Raw genomic sequence first — 23957 nt, forward strand, 5'->3', positions numbered from 1 at the left:
TTTTGTCAAAGATCTCGAAAATATAAGCAACAAGTAAGTGGGATGTACATCCCCATTGGCCTTAAAGTTTGGAAATTGTTTTGACAAATTCATTCTCTCCGTAACTGCAGTTTGTCCAACCTTTTGTCCGGACTACTTTCACCAGTTACTTCACTTTTTCTCTATAAGTCTTGTTGTGTCTTTTGTAATTATCTCCATAATCTCAGTAACTCTAGCTGATTAATAGCATATTCACTTGTTGAATTGGGTGTAATACTAAAGGAATCAATCTTCTCCTGTACTTTTTGTTCTATGAATTTGTGCAGTTGCTTTTCCAAACTGAGTAATGTAGTATGTGCTTGTAAAATTCATTAAATGCCCTGCCTTGCTCCAATATATTTACTCTTTCTGTGGTGTCTGAAATTTCTTTATCAATTTTTTTTCAACCATTATGAATTTCATAAAGGTGCTTGTCTACTTCCTCACATACTAACTCACATTGCACGTATATTTCAGTTTGTAAACCCTTAGGCAAATTATTTATGACATTTTGTAAAGTAGTAATCCTAGTACCTTGTTTCTTAATCACAGTCATTGTAGCCTCTAGTTTATTAATATTATTTCCATCTTTGCTTTAATAGTTTCCTCTAATTTTTGTATCATGGTTACCTCAATGGGCCTTGAGCATCTCCTTGATTTTTGCAAGTAGAGTTGTCATATCGGCACCCTGTGCATCAGTCGCAATTTTAGAGTTGGTGACTGGCATCAACTATTAGCAAAATCACCATCCGAAAATCACTACTACTTAACAATCTGAACTGAATTCCAACTCTAATACACACAGTTTATCGAAGTCAGTTCTTAATAATGTTTGCTATGAACAAATCATAACATTTGTCACAAATTGTGACTAGTAAAAAATGCTGCCACGGGGTCCGTCCACTGCTACAGAGTCGATGCACTACTTCTCCAAACCCGACATAACTCTTCTGTGTTGTAACTCCAAAGTGTGTATGTGACTCATGTCTAATATCCCAAAAACACACACAGTGTTGTCATGGTTGACTCTGTTACTATGGACAACTGCATTTCGTGTCTTCCTATTATTCAAATGATTTCTTCTTTTTCTCTTTCCATCCAATACAGATGTCATCTTCTTTAATATTTTACTGATTGATTCCAACAACACAGCATGTGCAGTGCTAGACTTTCTGTTGTTGACTTTGATTCCCCTGGGGAATTATGTATCATCGCACTAAAGATCTTTAAATCTTCTTTTCCTCATTTTCTTTGCGCCTTTTTTCTTTTCATCCTTCACCGAGATCGCCAACTGAATTGTTTCTTCCTGCTTTTTTATTTTCATTGTAGGTGTTCATAGGTCGAACAATTGATGTGTCAATGTGTAGAATTTTCATAGGTTTCCTGCTAATCAGTGGCCCCTTTAACCATGAATCAGCTCTTTTCAGTGGACTAATTCCCTTTTACACCGAAAGACACAGACAGAGATTTCTGTTGTTCAGTATATTTACTGGAATAACAACTGTTATGACATTGTGCTTGTTCACAGAATAATATACTTGAGTCACATACACTCCATGCCCTTCACCCCTGGCACCATAGTGCAGAAAACATCAACCAGCAGGTAGAAGTGGCCATCCGCAGCCTGCCTCGCTGTAGCACAGGATGAGTGCAGCTTTGATCTGCACAGCACATGAAATAACTCACGAAAGTGGAGAGCTTTCTACGTACTAACTACCTTAACACGTGAAAACATCTTTCATAGGCCAGTGGAGAGCAGGGAAGTGGGACATCTCATTCCCAGAATGACATATCAAACTTCAGTTAGCATTACCACCCTTCTTTTTCAAAACTCTTTGACATCCTGAAATTACCTTATTGTGAAGTGATAAAATAGTCTAGTGGTTGTAGTAGTAGTAGCAGTAGTAGTAGTAGTAGTAGTAGTAGTAGTACTGGAGTAGGAGGCGGAGGAGGAGAATCATAATTGTGCAAGTACATGTGTGTCTGGTCAGGGTAGACAGTGTGTGGGCATGTTTAGAAAGCATCTCAGCCTCTCTTCTGATTCCTAATTGACTGAGAAAATGATGCCGTCAAAATGTATGAGACACAATATAGGCCTCAAACCTAATAATAGCACATCGATAAACAGCTGGAATGTAACAGGTGTGTTCCGTAGGCCAAAAGGCAGTCTAAGAAGTTCTTATAGCTCTTGTGACCCATAAATACTATCGGAGGTCTATCTTGAGGTATTATAGGTATATTATGGATCCTGTCTTATATAAGTTCCTGAAGTACTCAGTTTCCAAGCAGCAGAGTCCCTTATCTGTTTATAGTAATGGATACATAGTAACGCTCTTTACCACATGCATATCAACACAGAGGTGATAGGTCTTCTTCTCGTTGATATTCTTTTTATGTACAAGGACAAAGGGCAAGGCTCACATGCTAGATTGTGCCTGCATGTGGCTGCTGCTTTATATTGTCCTCTACTACTAACTGTTTGTGTATACTGCTTCTGACCTATCTTCCATTGAGATTCTATGTTGTTTCAAGTCTCTGGCATGTAAATACTGGCTTTCCTTGAACAATCACACAGTTTTTTCAAATATCTGATATATTTCTGTTCTTTTCTGCTGTGGTGTTATTGCATATATTTCTGTATAGAGCAACATTTCCATTTAATTTTCCATGGTTTGGTTTTTGCTCTTACTTACACAATGTTTATTCCTGAGGTCCTCTGTGGGCTTTTCATTTTCTTTCTTACAGTTCAATATCCGTTTCTTCTATACTTTGCACACAGGCAAGCACTGCTCCACATGGAATTATTTAATTTGTGCTGAAATTAATGAATGGGAGGGAGGTGAATATTTCCCAGTTGATGTTTTCATCATGGCATATTCCTTTTTTCTGCATGCACTGGGAGGTGTTTCAGACTGCCATTTCTGTTGCTATCCAGAGAACCTGTCACACTACAGACAGTTTCAGGGGTGTGTGCCATTCTAATATTATTAAGTTTTAACTTTGAGGATAGACATTTTCACTCTAGGATACCCAATGCTTTTACAGTGCTGTTACCACTATACGAATGTACCGTGCCACCAGTCTGGATACTCTGCAAGCGAAGTTTCACAACTCACAATTACACTGAAATCTTGTTCTTGCTTCCTGAGCCCATCCATATGCCTTTTTTAACTTTTGCTCCCAATTTCTATTTCAGCAGAACATCCCTGTACAATCACATTTGCTGCTTCTGCTAATCCCTGAAGAATGATTTAGTTAGCTAATATTAACAGGAGTACAGGACAAAAATAGTATTGCCTCCTTACCCATTTCTCAAGCCGAAAGTCTCATTCCATTACCTCTATTTCCCCCAAAATCCTCCAAAGACTTTATTTTGTCTGTTACTCAAAAGGATAATGTTGGCTCTTAAGTGTGTGCTGTCTTTACAATTCAGACATCTGGGAATTATCAGCTTTATGCCTTGGCACTTACAGCGTCCATAATTTTTTTCCATAGTGAATACACTGCAGTAATCAGTAACGCACGAGGACAAAATAAAACGAATTACTTCTTCTCTCGTGTAATGACAGAAGGGAAGCAAATTTTATTTCTACATCAATTTATGGGATTACTCCTTTAATAAATACTTATGCTTCTTTGTGCAGCACTTGATTTCTTCCATTGTTGGAACCAAGAAGATAGGTGCAACAAGCAGATTATGGATTCAATCCACAAAAGTCTCAAAAATCTTCTCCAGTCTACTGACATGAATGGAGTATTGGTCATAACCGAAGTCATGTTGCTTCTGTGAGTGTAAAGGTTGGGCTGTCCTTTGGCTGACACTTCAAAACTGGTACCATTTTTCAGCCATGTTAAAGAATCAGTGTGTGATCTTGTATCTCTGTTAAACTGTAGATTGACATTACTTAATAGTAACTTACCAAGCCAAATACCTCATTTGTCCCATGTTACACACATTATGTGGTAATTTTCTGTGGTCTTCCCCAAAAATAAAAGTATGAAGCTAACAGCTGCACAGCTATTCCACACACTTGCCACATAAGAGGAACCATTATGTAGTAGTCTCATGAAGAGTTTCTTGAATACTAGGATCTGCTCTTTTATCAGTAGACAGCTCTTGCATCACCTGCAGTTAAAGATTCATAATAGGAATTACCATTATGTGACCCTGGAAAGACTTAAGTTGATCACTGCTGCCTCTCCCTTTGTATTACTTCATTAACAAAAGCATGTGGTCATATTATATATTATCAACTGAATTGAGTCACGATCTTTTCATTCAGACCGAATGAGGACATGAAAATATTTTCCTCTATGTCCATCTTTCCAGAAGTGGTTGTGAGACTCGACCGTTCTGTACAGGATGTCAAATCAAACACCTTTCAGCCATCTAATTTCCAAACTGTTATTTTATTAGGCTACCAGTTTCGGTAGACTAGAACCAAGGTTGGAACCTTCCTACATGGCGGTCCGGAGGCCTGAAGATGGTGTAATAAATCGCCGAAACTGGTAGCCAAATAAAATAACAATTTTTGCATTAGACAGCTGAAAGGTGTTTGATTTGACGTCCTAAAAATATATTAGCTTGACCCTGGACTCTTATGTTTACGGCATCTGGAGATACAATACAGCCACTGAAGAAGATAATGTTGCTTTTTTCTTATATCCATGTCGCAGCAGTAGTTACTCCATTGGTATCCTCAGTTAGGTGATTAGTGGCAGCAACATATTATTTAGTGACACATTCCTCGAATCTCTTGCAATGTGCCAGTAGCTATGGCATTGCAACCCAGCAGCATGTGGCTAGCTTTCGGTGTTTCCAGTCTCATGTTGTGTATGTCTAGCAGGCCAAGCCAGGTTCAGTCATATAATTCCTGCTGGATGTTGCCACAAAACATAGTGGCCCACCTCTTACAGACTGAAAGGATGAACATCCCACTTCTGCCACCATATGTGCAGGCACAGTGTGTGCTTGGTCAGAATAGACAAGATATTGGCGTTTGAGGGATATTCAAAAAGTAGATTAAGATTTCTATGGTCCATGAGGAATTGATTCCGTAATTGTGATACAATCAGGAGTGTCCAGGATTGTTCTCAAGACTGTCAGCCAGTCATGAAGGTCTAAGAAGTGATCACCTGAAAAATTCAACTTTACTGCTTCAGACCTTCATTACAGGAGGCAGATAGCTGGGTGCAAGTGCGAGAGAGTACGTGGAGCTTGGGATGACCATCCTCAATGGCGGCCAACAGTTCATACGATTCCTCACCACATTCCCTGTCAGTTGTAAATGGCAAATGCATACAGGTCAGAATCATTATCAGCGCTTCAGGGAAACAAATTGCCTCTTCAGAGGCAATAATCTTACTTCACACGTAGGCTACAATGAATTATTGTTCAGTTGTTGTTGTTGTGGTCTTCAGTCCCGAGACTTGTTTGATGCAGCTCTCCATGCTAATCTATCCTATGCGAGCTTCTTCACCACCCAGTACCTACTGCAACGTACATCCTTCTGAATCTGCTTAGTGTATTCATCTCTTGGTCTTCCCCTACGATTTTTACCCTCCACGCTGCACTCCAATACTAAATTGGTGATTCCTTGATGCCTCAGAACGTGTCCTACCAACCGATCCCTTCTTCTGGTCAAGTTGTGCCACAAACTTCTCTTCTCCCCAATCCTATTCAATACCTCCTCATTAGTTATGTGATCTACCCATCTAATCTTCAGCATTCTTCTGTAGCACCACATTTCGAAAGCTTCTATTCTCTTCTTGTCCAAACTATTAACCGTCCATGTTTCACTTCCATACATGGCTACACTCCATACAAATACTTTCAGAAATGACTTCCTGACACTTAAATCTATGCTCGATGTTAACGAATTTCTCTTCTTCAGAAACGCTTTCCTTGCCATTGCCAGTCTACATTTTATATCCTCTCTACTTCGACCATCATCAGTTATTTTGCTCCCCAAATAGCAAAACTCCTTTACTACTTTAAGTTTCTCATTTCCTAATCTAATACCCTCAACATCACTCGACTTAATTTGACTACATTCCATTATCCTCGTTTTGCTTTTGTTGATGTTCATCTTATATCCTCCCTTCAAGACACCATCCATTCCGTTCAACTGCTCTTCCAAGTCCTTTGCTGTCTGACAGAATTACAATGTCATCGGCGAACCTCAAAGTTTTTATTTCTTCTCCATGGATTTTAATACCTACTCCAAATTATTCTTTTGTTTCCTTTAGTGCTTGCTCAATATACAGATTGAATAACCTCGGGGAGAGGCTACAACCCTGTCTTACTTCCTTCCCAACCACTGCTTCCCTTTCATGTCCCTCGACTCTTATAACTGCCATCTGGTTTCTGTACAAATTGTAAATAGCCTTTCGCTCCCTGTATTTTTCCCCTGCCACCTTTAGAATTTGAAAGAGAGTGTTCCAGTCAACATTGTCAAAAGCTTTCTCTAAGTCTACAAATGCTAGAAACGTAGGTTTGCCTTTCCTTAATCTTTCTTCTAAGATAAGTCGTAAGGTCAGTATTGCCTCACGTGTTCCAGTGTTTCTACGGAATCCAAACTGATCTTCCCCGAGGTTGGCTTCTACTAGTTTTTCCATTCGTCTGTAAAGAATTCGTGTTAGTATTTTGCAGCTGTGGCTTATTAAACTGATAGTTCGGTAATTTTCACATCTGTCAACACCTGCTATCTTTGGGATTGGAATTATTATATTCTTCTTGAAGTCTGAGGGTATTTCGCCTGTCTCATACATCTTTCTTACCAGATGGTAGAGTTTTGTTAGGACTGGCTCTCCCAAGGCCATCAGTAGTTCTAATGGAATGTTGTCTACTCCCGGGGCCTTGTTTCGACTCAGATCTTTCAGTGCTCTGTCAAACTCTTCACGCAATATCGTATCTCCCATTGTTCAGTATAACACTTTTAAAGAAAAACAGTATATAATAACCAAACTGGCTGGGCTACCTGTACAAACTGATTATGACATGAATAGTAGTGGTATGAAGCAAGATAATCGTGGTTTTCATCACCCCCAGTAGAGGGAACCATCAGTTTGGAGTAAACATTTGTGGAAATGAAAATGCTTTAACACAATTTTTGAGGTGTATGTAGATAAATTGCACATTTATTGAAAGTATATGTTGACATACATTTGAAATAGTAAAGAAAAGAGATAGGAATGTACAAAATGCAGAAAGACATACATTTGAAATAGTAAGGAGAAGAGATAGAATTGTATGTGTGGGCATGAGTTTGTATAACGTACTGAATAGTTGTATGAGTGACTGGAGTGTCGTCATACCTTGTGCTGTCCATGAACATGACAGATGAATATAGGCTGGTCCGGTCGTGGCTTCGTGGAAAATAAGTGGTCTTTTCACCTGCTGTTTTGTCAAGAGTGTGATGTGAGTACACTGATTCTAGGGAAACAACTGCCATGTGAGTAAAGGGCTGTGGAATAGGTGTTGTAGGGTCACACTCTGCTATACCACATGGAATACCAATAGATAGCCATAGTACAGCTAAACACTCACTAATTCGGTGCTGAACAACTAGTCACTAAGCAGCCAGACTGGCCAGATACACTGTCTCAGTTGGGAGATGGTGTTTTCAGTATTATCATATGTTCTTTTTACTGTGCGTGAGAGAAAGAGCTATTTACTTCTGTACATCTGTTAGTATTATTAGGCTGAAAATTTGGTCTAAAATACTTCTGTGTGGATGAAATCCTCTTTGGCATTCTCCAAATTACAGTTTTTGATTTGATTGTAAACTATGCAGGAGAAAAATTTTATTGCGCAGTCCAGAAGAATTATTCTACTACACAGAAAACAAGGTAGTGAAATAGATGAGTGCTTGGTAAATGTTGCATTGATTTTGTGAAAACCACTTCAAACAGACAATTTTTTAACTGAGAAATTGGTAGACTTTCACAATCAATCATGAAAATCCAAGCAAAAACACAATCCTTGAAATTAGTAGAAATAGTTGTAATATCAGCTAGGCAGAAGTGGTATGAAACAGACGTCAACATGTAATTTAATAAATAAATAAATAACTGCACATAAAGAGAATATATAGCAGTAATTTCAATTTAGGTGTAAGTTTTTGTCCGCAGAAAGTACATCAAAGTAGAAACCTTCTTAGTTGCACATGACAAGCTGTAGAAAAATCTGTTACACCAGACCAGGCAGACAGCCAAGGTGATGAGGTAAACGTTTTTATGAGAAGCATCAGTGAAATTGCTGACTGCAGTCTCAGCTGTATATACTTCTTGTTTCCAATCTCTGTGTTCCCCTGCAGTTTTTAGTTTCTACAGCTTCCTCTAGTGTCGCACTTGTCCTATCATCCTGTTCCTCCTCCTCATCAGTATTGCCAATTCTGCAGAGAACCTCTTCATTCCTTTTATAGCAGGGTACCCACAATGAGGGTTGCAAGCCTCATTGTAGTGCTGTTCTTGAAATAAAGTATAAAAATAATTTTAAAAAATTTAAAAGTATAAGAAAAGAAAAAAATACACACCATATTTCCATATCCATGCTTGCTACATTGCACTGTGCACAAAACCATGGCGCAGAGAGTTTGTAGGTATGCAACAGTGTTCCAGTGTGCATGCGTGTTGGTAAAAATGGAAAACTAGGAATGCCATCCAAACAGTGCGACGAACAAATCAACCATTTCCCTTGATATACTGACACTGTGTGCAACTTAATTGTCATTGCGCAGAGCTCTGTGGTTTGTCATCCACACCTGAGGCGCTGCCCCGTGCTGAATACTGAACCCCTTTTGTTGGTTTTGTGCATCACAGTTGGTTTGGACATGGCTTAGTACAAACGGAGCTCCGTGCTCAAACTCACAGCTGTGCAACTTTCTTGTTGACCTGACAGTGCTGCGCTGCACTGGCCATGTAGCAACACGAATTGAGGTGCGGCAGTCGGTAGCCGGTCACACTTGTAGCTAATAACGTGGTTACTCTCTCCTTGCAGTGACATCGTTTTAAGTAAATTTGTTATTACTGCTAGTGTCCTAAAAATTACAAGTTATCAGAGAAGAGTACATACGGAGAACAGAGCAGAGTGCTATTAAGTGGTAGGAGCAATTCCTCTTTGTTGTGAGGAATGGAAAACAGGAAAGACTTTTCTCTTGGTTCTTAGTTGAGGAAAGCTATATTGTCATCATTAAAGGAAAAATTTCAAGGACAGAGCAGGGTTATGGCCTTCTTTACCAGAGAAGCAGATTTAACAATCAAAGCTGGCTTCATCATTAATGCATGAGTTGTTTCTATTTCAGACCCTGAAAGTAAGAAACCAGAAAAAACTGGCTGACCAAATGGCCACTTCTAGACATACAATAGAGGGACGAGTTTGTGCTACGAGGGTAATCCCAAAAGTAAGGTCTCCTATTTTTTTATAAGTACATAGACCTGTTTATTTCTACAATGGTTTACATCAGTTTATAGCTTGAACATTTAGCTATTTTTTGACATAATCACCATTCTGTCGATGCATTTTTGTAGACGCTGTGGCATTTTTGTATGCCTATGTCATACCAGCTCACCGCCATGCTGTTCAGAAAGTTATGAACTGGCATGATTGTTGATTGGTGTCAGGTGTAAAGTGATACGCCCAGGTTTTGTCACCCGTGACAATTGAGTCCAGATAGTTGTCCTGTTTGGCTGCAAGGCGGTGAAGAAATGTGCGGGAAGCATCAACTCGTTTCTGCATGTTGTCCTCAGTCAGCATGCATGGCACCCATCTTGCACACACCTTCCGGTAGTTCAGTGTTTCCACTAAAATTCTGTGAGCAGTGCATCGGGAAACCTCAGGAACCAACAGGCAGAGATCATCCAGGGTGATCCACCGATCTTCACACATGCTTTGCTCAACCTTCAACACTGTCTTCTCAGAAATTGATGGTCTCCCACTCCTTTGTTTGTCATGAATTTCGGTCCGACCAGCTGCGAACTCTCTACACCACTTATAAAAATTTTTGACATCCATGCAAGACTCACTATACACTTCCGCCAATTGGCGATGGATTTCAATTGGCGCAGTGCCCTTAGCATTCAAAAGCCGAATAACTGCGTGCAATTTGCACTTGGCGGTAAAATCCAACAGGAGCTCCATTTTCAATGGCCGCTAAGCCAAGACTGAGCGTCTCAGTGCGGCGTGCGCATGTTTACACACAGCGCGTGAAGCACTTTCGTAACGGTGTGACCGACTGCCACATAAACTGAGTTCTGTACTTATAAGAAAATAGGAGACCTTACTTTTGGGATTACCCTCGTATTAGTCATAATACTGAAAGCAACTTGCAAAACAAAATGTAAGTGACCGCTCTGCAATGAATCTTGCTTTGGGATAGCCTACAGATGTCCAAGATAAACAGCAACTTGCCATATTAGTAAGATGTCTATCAAATGAATTGGAGGAAGTGGAAGAACTCTTAGACATAAACAAGATCTGGATGGTGTTTTAGTGAAACATTCAGTGCCTGCTGGGAAGACTGTCAATATTGCTACCCAGTAGTGGTGCACTGTCTATGACAGGTAAAAACCAAGGCCCTGTAGGACTTGGAATGCTGACATTACATATCCTGAATTCCTGTCCGTCCACTGTGTTATTCATGGAGAACATTTAGCATCTGAATTTTCAACATCCACGTGTTATGCGGGTGGTGCCAAAAATTGTCATCAGTAATGATAATATGTCTTGGTATTGTTTAGTGAGATGCCTATCAGTAGGTCTGATATCTGGGCTGATTTTTTCCAATACTAGATTCAAACAAGCAACTTCTGCAAGAAAAAGAAACTCTTGCCCTCAACTAGATGAGCCACAGCAGCTGTTAGATATGATAATTTTTAGTGATGTTCAGCATTTCGTCGATGAAGAAAACAATACCGCATAACTGACAAATTGCCAAGTTTTCGTTTTTCAGTCAGATTATGTTGTTGACTGTACACGCATCTGCTCTTAATTCCATAATACCGAGTTTTTAATTATTTACCATGAAAAAATTATCTAAAACAATACCGCGTATGTGACACAGCAAATAAATAGATAGCAATACCGCAAAACTGTAGAGAATTAAATACCGCGTATCTGCAATCTATGGATACTGTAAACAGTACCACGTAAATACAAAAGCGCACGCAGCCACTGCACATTGTTACTGCCTTATTATGTATGTAACAGTGCTCGAAGGTGGTTCCATGCTTGTAGCTTCATTCACGATAATGGACAGCGATATAGATGACAAACTTTTTACTGAAGAAGAAATTGCTTCTCAGCTGAAATCAGCTTATGAAAGCGGAGAATCGTTCCTGGGAGTGACTGACAGCGGTAATAAAACTGTTTATTATTCACCTTTGAATGTTAGTAGCACCGCAAGTGTCTTATTGTGATATAAATCAGAACGCCTCCACTTCACTCGTTCTGTGCTTTATTCATTTCTGCCAAAGATTTCTACACTATCCACTCTTTTGTAGGATCTGCCGTAAATGCAGAACAAACAACAGGCGAGAAATGATGCAGGTAAATTTTCTTGAGATTATTGTTAATAGTATTACTGATGCCATCGTTATCAGAAATACATGAATTTGAGCTTCATGTTTGTCTGCGTAAATTAATTTATAAATATTTTTCCATCTAGAAACTTCAGTGGCTGTATCCAACAGTGCTCAATGCTCAAAATGAAACCACAGTCACAGTTTCCACTAGAGATGACAGTACTTCACACTCATTGCTATGCAATGGTGCTCATTGTTTGCCAAACACTCTGGATAAAGTATCGGAAGATCACGGGAGCAATAATGATGCTGACAGTGAGGGCCAACAATTTTATGGTGACGTAAGCAGTGATAGGAAAAGGAAGTCTAAACTACATCCTAAAGATTGGAAGAAAAATGCTAATAAAATTCTGAGAATGCGTGGACAGGCGTATATTTGATACAAAATAAGTCAAATAGGTAAAATCGCTCATGATACTCCAAGAGAGGCACGAAAATTAGGTCTAACATGTACTTTGAAGATGTGCTGGAAATCCGTTCAAAGGAAGTGTCATCACTTTTCTGCTCATGATAGGCAGGCAATATTTAACACATTTTGGGAAACCATGTCATGGGATCAGAGGAAAATTTACGTTACCAACCCTCTGTACGTAATTCCAACCAAACTTCCAGGGAAGAACACTGGCGAATCCAGGAGAAAAGGGACGCTCATTTAACATTTGAAAAATGAGCTGGGGAAACATAAAGTATGCAAAAAGATGTTTCTCAGTACTCTTGGGATTAAAGAATGGGCTGTCTGATATTGGCTGGGTTATTCCACACATAGGATGAGTCCTGATACAGAATCGTCACAACCTTGGATCAAACAGACGAAGAACAAAGATGAGAGAACCTTCATGAAAGAATTCCGGGACTCTCTTCCAAAACTTCCGTCGCATTCCTGCAGGAAATCCTCCTCAAAGTAGTACTTTGAGCCTATTCTACAATCCAAACAAATGCTGTACGGACTCTGTGTGGAAAAATGTCATGCGGAGAAGGTTTCAGTTGGTTCAAATGGCTCTTAGCACAATGGGACTTAACATCTGTGGTCATCCATCCCCTAGAACTTTGAACTACTTAAACCTAAATAACCTAAGGACATCACACACATCCATGCCCAAGGCATGATTCAAACCTGCGACTGTAGCAGTCTTGCGGTTCCGGACTGAAGCACCTAGAACCACTCAGCCAACGCAGCCGACTGCAGAGAAGGTTTCATCATTAAGTTGGGCTACCTTCAGCTTGATTTTAGAAGATGGTAATATTAGCTTATTTTCCCCCAAGAAAGACCAGTGCGACTTGTGTTGTAGTTACATGCTTGGTAACTTTGAGTGAAGACGTCTGGAAGCAACACACAGAATAGAAGGAGCAGTCAAGGATGCAAAAAGATGCTGGCAAGAAAGAAGCCCAGTAGAAGCTCTGCTCAGTGTACACCATGGACTTACAGGCTGTGAAAGTAGCTCCACTTTTAAGTGACAGTGCAGTTTATTATAAAACAAAGTTGGCTATTCATAACTTTACTATGTATAATTTAGAAAGTCGTGATGCAGTATGTTACTGGTTCAATGAAACGCAAGGTGATTTGGTTGCATCTTGTTTTGTCTCTTGCATCGTGGACACCCCATCCAGAACGATTAAGGAAAATCCCATTCAAGTCATTCTGTATTCTGACGACTGCACATATCAGAACAGAAATGTGATATTATCAAATGCTCTTTTAAGATTAGCAATTGATACTGGAGTATTGATTACACAAAAGTTTTTGGAGAAAGGCCATTCTCAGATGGAATGTGACTCAGTTCTCACAGTTCCATTGAGTGCAAGCTTAGGACGTGAAGTTACACTTCCTAGCCAATATGCTATGATATCTAAAGAAGCGAGTAAAAAGCCACAGCCATACGAAGTCCATTACCTAGATTATCATCAACTACACAGAGAAAAGTTTTTGGCTGTATGACTCAATTAGGCCTGGAAGAGCTGTAGAAAAATGAGTCCACAGTTACCGATCTGAGGGCGCTACAGTACTGACCAAATGGTATTACTTACTACAAGTGCTCTTTCAACGTGGTGTGACAAGAATTACCGAAGCGTCCGAGGAAAATTCTTGGAGATGTTTGCTTCCCGAAACTATACAAGGAAAGACTGAAAATCAAGAAATCCAAATGGTATCATTTACAACAACTTAAATCTGTTCTTCCTAAAGATTGTCATAGTTATTATGACAACATTCCTTATGAATGAACATTATCGTGGAGGTAACTGTGTGATGAGTATGAGTGCAGTGTAATTCTCTGTTGCTGCTTTGAGTGACGTTTAGGATTATTCTTGAAGAAATGTGCAGACATTATCGAAACTATGTAAACAGTATGTTTATTTAAAATGTTTCTATGAAATCTTTCAATAAAAAATGATTATTGCTCCAAAACATGTTCTTACTAGCCTTCTCAGCACCAAATACCAATGTAAATGTGTCAAGTTACACCGGGAGACTGACAAACAAATACCACGTAAGCAACAGATCATGGCATAAATACCGAGACAATTCCGCGTATGTGCCATAATTAAGCTTTCTAAAGTTTTTTTTAAAAAAATCCAATATTTCCTCGTAGTGCTACGATGCAAATTTAGTGCCGCTGTGAAATATATTAGGCATTTTAGACAGTTTTTTGTCTCTCATGTAAAATTCTTATTTTGCTACTGACACGGTATTGTTTCTTCACCGACGATTTACAGATGCTCAACACATCATTACAAGGAAGAGATAAACTTTTTTCTGATTTAGTGCAGTCTGTGTTCAGCTTTCGTAACAAATTGACTCTTTCGGAAATACCTTGAGACTAAAACATTCACTCATTTCATAAGCTTGAAGGAAACTGCTTAAAGTCTTCCCGTAGTTCAGCTCCAGTTTCGATTATTTAAGTAGAATGTCTGCCCATGCTGACCGTGCTCACCAATTATCACCCAGATTTCAAACAAATCACAGCAAAAGTAAACACTCTAAAAAGCATATCACAAATGTAACTTCCAGTTTCTTGTTGTGTAATAAAATAGTTCAGAACGTTATTTTTAAAATAGTGTTTCTGCATTGATGTCAATTATTAGTCCCTTAAAAAATGCAGCTCACTTCGAAACAGTTCCGTAAGTTTGAGGGTCCCAAAGGTAATGTAAGAGGCCAGCCCTGTTGAATAGCAACGCATCTCAAAAGCATGGCCCCTCTTGCTTTCTCCTTGAATGCTGTACTCCAAATTTACATTCTCAGAAATTTCTTCCTCAAATTAAACCCTGTATTTATAACAACAAAAATAATCAATTATTCACAGTATACTGTAAATGGATAGATAAAAAATCTACTCACCAGGTGGTGACAGGAGAACACACACACAAAAAGGTTTAGCTTTTACAAACTTTCGGAGCCAGTGGCCCTTCCTCTCGTTGAAGGGGAAGGAAGAGGAGTGAAGAAAAGGACTGGAGAAGTTTTGGGAAAGGGATGCAGTTCAGGAAAGTCACCCGGAACCAAGGGTCAGGGGAGACTTACCGGATGGGATGAGAAGGAAAGCCTGTATTTGATAGCAGTAGACTTCTTTCAACCAAGAATGCCCTTGCTTGTTGTTAAAAAATTTTGATGGTAATTTTATCTTTACTGTCATTATTTCTCCTCGTTATTACTTTTGTCTTTCTTTGGGTTACCCTCAGTTCATGTCCTTTACTCATTAGATTGTTCATTCCGTTTAACAAGTCCTGCAGTTCTTCTTCACTTTTACGGGAATTAGCAATCTCATCAGCAAGTCCTAGCATCAGTGTTCTTTCACCCTGAATTTTAATCGCATACTTCAACCTTCCCCTAATTTTATCATTGTTTCTTTGGGATATAAACTCGTCAGTAGTGTGAAAGACTGCATCCCTGTCTTACACCCTTTTTAATCTAAGCACTTTGTTCTATAGTCTTGCATTCTTATTTTTCCCACTGTTTCCCCTCTAGCTTACTGCTGTTGTTCTCAGACTTTTGAAGATCTTTCTCCGATTAACTTTGCCTTTTCTATGTTGACAAACATGTCTTCATTTATCTTGCTTCCGTTGTCAAGTGCAATATCTGAACTGCCTCCCTGATGTCTTCATCTTTCCTAAAGCCAGATAGATTGTCTCTGAAAGATCCTCAATTTTCTTTTCTGTTCTTTCGTCTGTTATTCTTGCCAGTAGCTTGGGTGTTGAGCTGCTAAGCCGATTGTGTGACATTACTCATTCGTATCTGCCATGGGTATCTTCAGGATTAAGTGGATGATACTTCTCTGAAAGTCTGACAGAATGTCTCACAACTCTTAATAGTTTCTACACACCAACTTGAATAGTCATTTGTGCTATTTCACCTCAATGACTTTATAAATTCCAAAGGAATGTTGTCTGTTCCTTCTGCTTATTTGAACAAAAGTCTTCAAAAATACGTTCAGCTCTGGACCCCCTATGTCTTCCATCCCAAATTGACTACCCCCCCCCCCCCCTCCCCCCAACACATCATCACAGAAGTCGTCTCCCTATAGAGGCCTCCACTGTACATTTCCACCTATCCTCTTTCTCCTCTACATTTAACAGTGGAATTTTTATTGCGCTCTTACTGTTTGCACACTTGCTATTAATTTGCACTAAAGGTTGTCTTGAGTCTTCTATATGCTGAATCAGGCCTGACAATGACCATTTCTTTTTATCTTTCTTGAAATTTTTCCTGCAACGATTTCAGCTTGGCTTCTCTTCATTTGTCATTTGTTCCATGTAATATCTCTATCTCTTCATCTTCTGAGTGCTTTGTCAGCATGTGTACCTAGACCATTGCTGTTGGTTTGCTGTCGATTCTGGTGTGAACAACCCTATCACTAAACTATTCACAGTAATTCACTCTTTGTCATAGATTCCTATTCATAACAAATCCTCTGTTGCTTTTGATATTACCCTATATTTGTCTGACCAGAATTTCGTATCTTCAATCCATTTCAGTTCACTGACCACCACTACATCTAGATTGGGCCTTTGTACTTCCCTGTTCAAAATTTCTAGTTCCTCTAACACATGTGTAATATTACTTACTCTTCAGTATAATTCTTCCTTTATAACAGGGCCGACCACGACATGCCAAACAATATGTGAACCGTATGTGCAGGCTGAGGCTCAGTCTGTCTCAACATTGCTCAGTTCTTCCCAGAAGAACCTGATGCAGCACAACATTTCATTTAGTATTGCGGTGTGGCATTTTTTGATCAGCACAACTGTCTTCAGTATGACTGACGGAATCATGGGGTCAGAGCTGTTCACCCTTTGCTATTTGTTTGTGGTATGAAGCGCATTCAAAGGTTCAGTGGTTGTTTGCACAAAAAGAGGCAGTATAATGATCTATCATCACAAGCCTTTAAAACCGAATGAGAATGGCAGAAGGAAGGGATGAGAATGGGTACTGCAAATTTGTTGTGAAATGCCATTACAATACCATGCAGAAAAAAATTTAAAATTTAGTTGACAATGAAAGAGTAAAAAATAACAATGATCAACAGATGGGATTCATTGTTTTGTGCATGAAGAAGCACTTTGTGCTAAATTTGCAGACATGGAGAACGTGAAGAAATTTGTGGTACAAATAGTAAAATATACGCAGTTGCATTTATTATTCCACTGTCAGTTCCCACAGTTTTCAATGGAACTGAATGAAGAAGATGGAGACTTTATATATCAGTGCAAAGCACGTTGATTAAGTCAAGGGGTGTGCCTGAAACGATTTTTTGAATTAAAACGATCTGTTGTTGAATTTATGAAAGGAAAAAGTGTCGGGAATGAAACTTAGAACATCCAGAATTGATTGCAGACCTCACATTTTAAATGAACTTCACTGCACACTGCCCACAGTAAGACATTGCAAACTGAGAAACAATTAATTTCTGATTTGATGGGGAAGCATTTAAAAAGAAAATCACTTTGTGGTAGGGGCAAATTTTGACAAGCATAGTCCAGTTCCCTAAGCTCACTGATGTTAAAATAAACACAAGATTTGAAGAATTTATTGTGGCTTTGAAAAAATTACAAGGTTAGTTTCCTAAATGTTTTGTAGACACTATGAGTCTTATATCTATTTTCAAACTGTTTTCACAACCATGTGCCGTTTCAGGTGAAAGTACCTTTCAGCATGCGCAGATGAATTGATTGATCTGCAGTGTAATTCCCATATTAAAGACAAATCCTCTTACGTTTAAACTGTCCAGGAAGTCTACATTGTGTAACTCAGAGTTTCAACGCCTCTATAATGAGGTTGCAAAAATACTATAATATTTAACTCAACATACGTGTGTGAAAGACCTTTTTTTGATTATGAGACTAAATAAGTTACGATTATGTGGCTACCTCAGTGTGAAAATATGTGAAATTGTCCTCGTCTCTCTGTATGCCAACACATTGTACCAGATGAAAATATTATGTCTTCATCATACCAAAAATAATTACATCATTCAGAAAGTTGTTTTATATGTGATCTACATTGTTGAGAAATTTGAAATTTAAAACTAGGTCATATGCAGTGTGGTTGCATTGCCATTTAAGTGCAGTGCGCCTTCATTTCCCCATCCTCACTCCCAGATAGCTTTCCTTGATGGTGAGGGATGGCACTCCTACCAAGGCATGGCTCACGAGCTGAATTCGTGGCCACCCCTGTTTTACATTGAGTGAAAGGGACCCCTGTATGGATAAAAGCGAAAATAAGAAAATGGTTTGCTCAAGGCAGTACTAAATATGAAGAAAATAAACTGTTCAAGAAAATATGCCATTATCTTGTTGTAAAAATACAGTACTGCTATACTGCAATATGTTGACAGAACATAGCCAGCAGACAGTTTTCTTTATTGGAAATTTCATTCCTTTGATTTTTGTATATTTTTTTCAATTGCAGGATAATCTTACTTCAGTGGGGCTCGTGGACACTTCTGGAGAAGATGATGTCCACATAAATGATCAACTTGTCCTTACGGGACATGCAAAGTTCAAATATGTAAGTTTTTAATTATTCTATACTACAATTAAAATTGTTTCCTGTTCATTGCAGAAAGTCACAATACAGTGTATTTTCCTCTGTGTTAGTATTTTCAAAAAATCACAAATTTGGACACTAAAGGAGGACGCCCTGCTGTAATTTTACTTTCATCAAAATTTTCTGTCCATGACTACCATAAAACGAGCAATGCCAAATATTGCTGCACTTACTGACTGACTACAGTCTCCACCTCTTGCCCAAAGATATAATTAATACTGCATAAAGTAGTCAGAATGCCAATTACAAAAATTAGATATTTTGAAACTTCCTATTTATTATTGTTTTATTGAAAATCTTTTTTAAATTATGAGTGAAACTGACAAAGAAACAGGGCAAGCAACTTGACCTCATATTTCAAGGAGGGAGGAGGGAGATGTGTGAGATATTAGCCCCAGAAATCAATCCCACATGAAAATTTGGGCCAAAATTCTGATAGTATGCGGGTATGACCACCTTAAAATACTTTTGCATACACAATTTGTTTCATCCGTTCTGCCTCACAGCAGCTGCCAAATCCCCAATTACTAAGTACTATACATTAGAGTGACAACCAGAACTGTCCTATTTTAACACTATTCTCATATTGAGATTGCATGCTCAAAATCAAAATGAATAAGCCTTAGCAACTGAAGAATTATTGTGAAATTAAGTTAGTGAGTTTCAATTTACAATTTAATCATGCCAGTGACATTGAAGATAGCACATCTCCTGCATTTAACAGTGTTAGTTTTAAAATCCAAAGAAAATGACACACACCAGCACTGTTAATAATTAAATAGCGACACACTACTACTTTAATGACACATGCATTTGTTTCATTCATTTACACTACATTTGTGTATGGTCACATAATAATGTTCAGATCAAAGAAAGAAATCTCTGGCACCAGCTGCAGGTTAGAAACTGCACACTTTGACATAACTAACAAAGCATTTTACTCATACCAATGCCAAAACAGTATTTCAAAACCTCTTACCTCATTGTACAGTACTTCGCGTTCAGGCATGGGGCAGCTGCAAGTGGGGTGGACTGAATGACAAACAGCCAGCAATCAAAAGTTGAAACGCTCTACTTTTACTAGGTCATAACTGTGTACTATCAGAATTATGACAAAACGAAATATATGTTGTTTCCTTACTACTACTACTACTACTACTACTACTAGTAGTAGTAGTAGTAGTAGTAGTAGTGGTGGTGGTGGTGGTGGTGGTAGCAGAAAACACAAGGCACTTAAGACAATCTTATTCAAAGTTTTCAGTACTTCTTTATCTTGAAACTCTTGACAAACATTCCTATTCTTGAGGTGTAGAAAGATATAAAAGTCAGTGGGTGAGATAACAGGAATATATGTGGGTGTATTAAAACATCATCACGCATTGTATCTCAACTGTTGGATCATTCTTAACTGAGATAAATCTCCAGACAATAAAGTATTTTTAGGTGTACCCCAAGGGCATGTTACAGGACCATTGTTGTTCGCAGTACACACAAATGATGTAGCAGATAACATCAGAAGCACTGTGAGGCTGTGCACAATCTACACTATTGAATATAGAAAAATTACAGTGCCAGAAAATGGTAGCAATATGCGAAAGAACTGTGGAGGAATGGTGATCGGTACAGGGATTGGGAAATTATCCTATTATAAACAAAATTAATGTATCAAACAATGGAAAATCCAGGATGGAATGTAACAATATTATGAGAAGGATAGTTGCTACTCACCCTATAGCAGAGATGCTGCACAAAATAAGCTTTCGGCACAGTTCTTTGCCAAAATCTTATTTTGTGACAGTCTTTTGGTTGTGCCTATCTGTGACTCAGCATCTCCACTACATGGTAAGTAGCAACTGTCCTTTACATAATATTGTTAAAATTTTAAAGTATATGACATAAGTAGGCAGAAATTCCTGTTAGTGTATGATTACATGATCACTGAAACAGTTGCTAGAAATAATCATATCCATTAAATATTAGTAAATATGTGAATGGTGGTAGGACTGCAACATAAAACTAACTGAAGAAAAGGCAGATGCTAGACTGAGATTCATTGGGAAATCCTCAGGAAGTGTAGTCACCTCACACAGGAGCTACACTATGTGATCAAAAGTGTCCTGACACTTACAAAAACGTACGTTTTTCATAGTACATGCAGTGTGCTGCCACCTACTGCCAGGTACTCTATATCAGTGACCTCAGTAGTCATTAGACTTTATGAGAGAGCAGAATGGGGCACTCCGCAGAATTCATGGACTTCGAGCATGGTCAGGTGACTGGGTGTCACCTATGACATACATTTGTATGTGAGATTTCCACACTCCTAAACATCCCTAGGTCCACTGTCCCTGATGTGATAGTGGAGTGGAAACGTGAAGGGACACGTACAGCACAAAAGCGTACAGGTTGACCTCATCTGTCGACTGACAGAGACCGCTAACAGTCGAAGAGGGTCATAATGTGTAATAGGCAGACATCTATTCAGACCATCACACAAGAATTCCAAACTGCATCAAGATCACTGGAAGTACTATGACAGTTAGGGGGGTGAGAAAACTTGGCTTTCATGGTCAAGCGGCTGTTCATAAGCCACACATCACACCAGTAACTGCCAAACAACGCCTCACTTGGTGTAAGGAGTGTAAACGTTGGATGATAGAACAGTGGAAAAACATTGTGTGGAGTGACGAATCACGGTACACAATGTGGCAATCCGATGGGAGGGTGTGGGTATAGTGAATGCCCGGTGAACATCATCTGCCATTCCCCAAGATACTTCCCAGCACCTGATTGAACGTATGCCTGCGAGAGTGGAATCTGTCATCGAGGCTAAGGGTGGGCCAACACCATATTGAATTCCAACATTACTGATGGAGGGCACCACAAACTTACGTCATTTTCATCTAGGTGTCCCGATACTTTTGATCACATAGTGTAGCTTATAAAAGACTCATCTGATCTATATCCGAGTATTTCTCACCAATCTGATACTGTTACCAGATAGGATTGATAGAACAAATAGAGAAAATACAAAAAAGAGCAGTATGTTTCATCACAGCATTGTTCAGTAAGAGTTAGTCAACACAAAGATGCTCATCCAACACCAGTAGCAGGCATTAAAAGAGAGGTAGTGTGCATCACAGTATGGTTTACTGTTAAAATTCCGAGAGTGTACTTTCCTATAGATATGCATACAGGAAAATTAAAGACACATTTAGAGAAAAGAGACCTACCTGTTTGAATATCAAGAGCTCATTTGGAAAACCAGTCCTAAGCAAAAAAGAGAAAGGTGGAAGGAGTAGATAAAGTCTGTACAAGGGCAATGTACTGGAGGGCAACATTATGGAAATGGAAGAGGATGTAGATGAAGATGGAATGGGAGATATGATACTGCGTGAAGAATTTGACAGAGCACCTAAGGACCTAAGTCAAAACAAGACCCTGGGAGTAGACAACATTCTATTAGACCTACTAATGGCCGTGGGAGAGCCACCCATGACAAAACTCTCTGGTGAGAAAGATGCACGAGGCAGGCAAAATACCCCAGACTTCAAGAATAATATAATAATTGACAGGTGTGAAAATTACCGAACTATCAGTGTAATAAGTCACGGCTGCAAAGTACTAACATGAATTCTTTGCAGACGAATGGAAAAACTGGTATAAGCTGACCTTGGGGAAGATCAGTTTGGATTCCGTAGAAATGTTGGAACTCACGAGGCAATACCAACCCTACAACTTACCTTAGAAGATAGATTAAGGAAAGGTAAACCTATATTTCTAGCATTTGTAGACTTAGAGAACACTTTTGACAGTGTTGACTGGAATACTCTTTTTCAAATTCTGAAGGTGGCAGGGGTAAAATGCAGGGAGTGAAAGGACATTTAAAATTTTTACAGAAACTAAATGGCAGTTATAGGAATTGAGGGGTATGAAAAGGAAGCAATGGTTGAGAAGGGAGTGAGACCAGGGTTGTAGCCTGTCTCCGATGTTATTCAATCTGTATATTGAGGAAGCACTAAAGGAAACAAAAGAAAAATTTGGAGTAGGACTTAAATTCCACGGAGAAGAAATAAAAAACTTTGAGGTTTGCCGAAGACACTGTAATTCTGCCAGAGACAGCAAAGGACCTGGAAGAGCAGCTGAAAGGAATGGACAGTGTCTTGAAAGGAGGATGTAAGATGAACATCAACAAAAGCAAAATGAATATAATGGAATGTAGTCTAATTAAATCAGGTGATACTGAGAGAATTAGATTAGGAAATGAGACACTTAAAGTAGTAAAGGAGTTTTGCTATTTAGGGAGTAAAATAACTGATGATGGTCAAAGTAGGGAGGAAATAAAATGTAGACTGGCTATGGCAGGGAAAGCGTTTCTGAAGAAGAGAAGTTTGTTAACATCAAGTATAGATTTAACTGTCTGGAAGTCTTTTCTGAAAGTATTTGTATGGAGTGTAGACATGTATGGAAGTGAAACATGGACAATAACTAGTTTATACAAGAACAGAATAGAAGCTTTCAAAATGTGGTGCTACATAAGAATGCTGAAAATTAGATGGGTAGATCACGTAACTAATGCTTATATACTGAATAGAATTAGGAAGAACAGGAATTTGTGGCACAACTTGACTAGAGGAAGGGATCGGTTGGTAGGACATGTTCTGAGGCATCAAGGGATCACCAACTTAGAATTGGAGGTAAGCATGGAGGGTAAAAATCATAGAGGGAGACCAAGAGACAAATACACTAAACAGATTCAAAAGAATGTAGGTTGCAGTAGTTATTCAGAGATATAGAGGCTTGTGCAGGATAGAGCAGCATGGAGAGCTGCAATCAAACCATTCTCTGCACTGAAGACCACAATAACACTGGACTGAAGACCACACCACCACCACTTTCTTATAAGATTGAGTCAAAATATTCCTTCCTCCTACATATATGTTATGAAAGGACCACAAGTGTAAAGAAGAGAGATTCAAGCCCATGTGGGTGCCTAATAACACTTGTTATTTCCACACACCATTCACAGCTGGAACAGGGAAAGGAGCTAATAACAGTATACATAAAGCACTCTCCGCTACTTGAGAAGTATAGTAGTAGTTGTAGATGAGGGGCAATGCTATAGAAGTGTGTCCCTATGAATTGTTGTGTATCAAGACAATTTCTGACGTAAAATTATTTCTTATGTTCTAAATGGCACATTTCAAGTGCTAAAGTTTCGATTGTACACTTCAAAATGTTATTAATGGTCTAATCTCCATACAATTCATCAAGGGCGCACTATTGTAGTCCTTAAACTGAATTATCGTGGATGCGGATT

General features: G+C 38.9%; 1 protein-coding gene across 1 annotated transcript in view; it reads left to right on the forward strand.

Annotated features, from left to right (window-relative positions):
• The window catches only part of LOC124594460 (tudor domain-containing protein 5-like), a 248163-nt gene that overhangs the window by 217760 nt on the left and 6446 nt on the right, over positions 1–23957 (forward strand). Inside the window, exon 14 of the mRNA XM_047132835.1 lies at positions 18500–18598. Within this exon, the coding sequence (XP_046988791.1) occupies positions 18500–18598 (99 nt within the window). The remainder of the gene's footprint in view (positions 1–18499; positions 18599–23957) is intronic.

The sequence above is a fragment of the Schistocerca americana genome, chromosome 2 (assembly GCF_021461395.2).
Source record: "Schistocerca americana isolate TAMUIC-IGC-003095 chromosome 2, iqSchAmer2.1, whole genome shotgun sequence".
Taxonomy (NCBI): domain Eukaryota; kingdom Metazoa; phylum Arthropoda; class Insecta; order Orthoptera; family Acrididae; genus Schistocerca; species Schistocerca americana.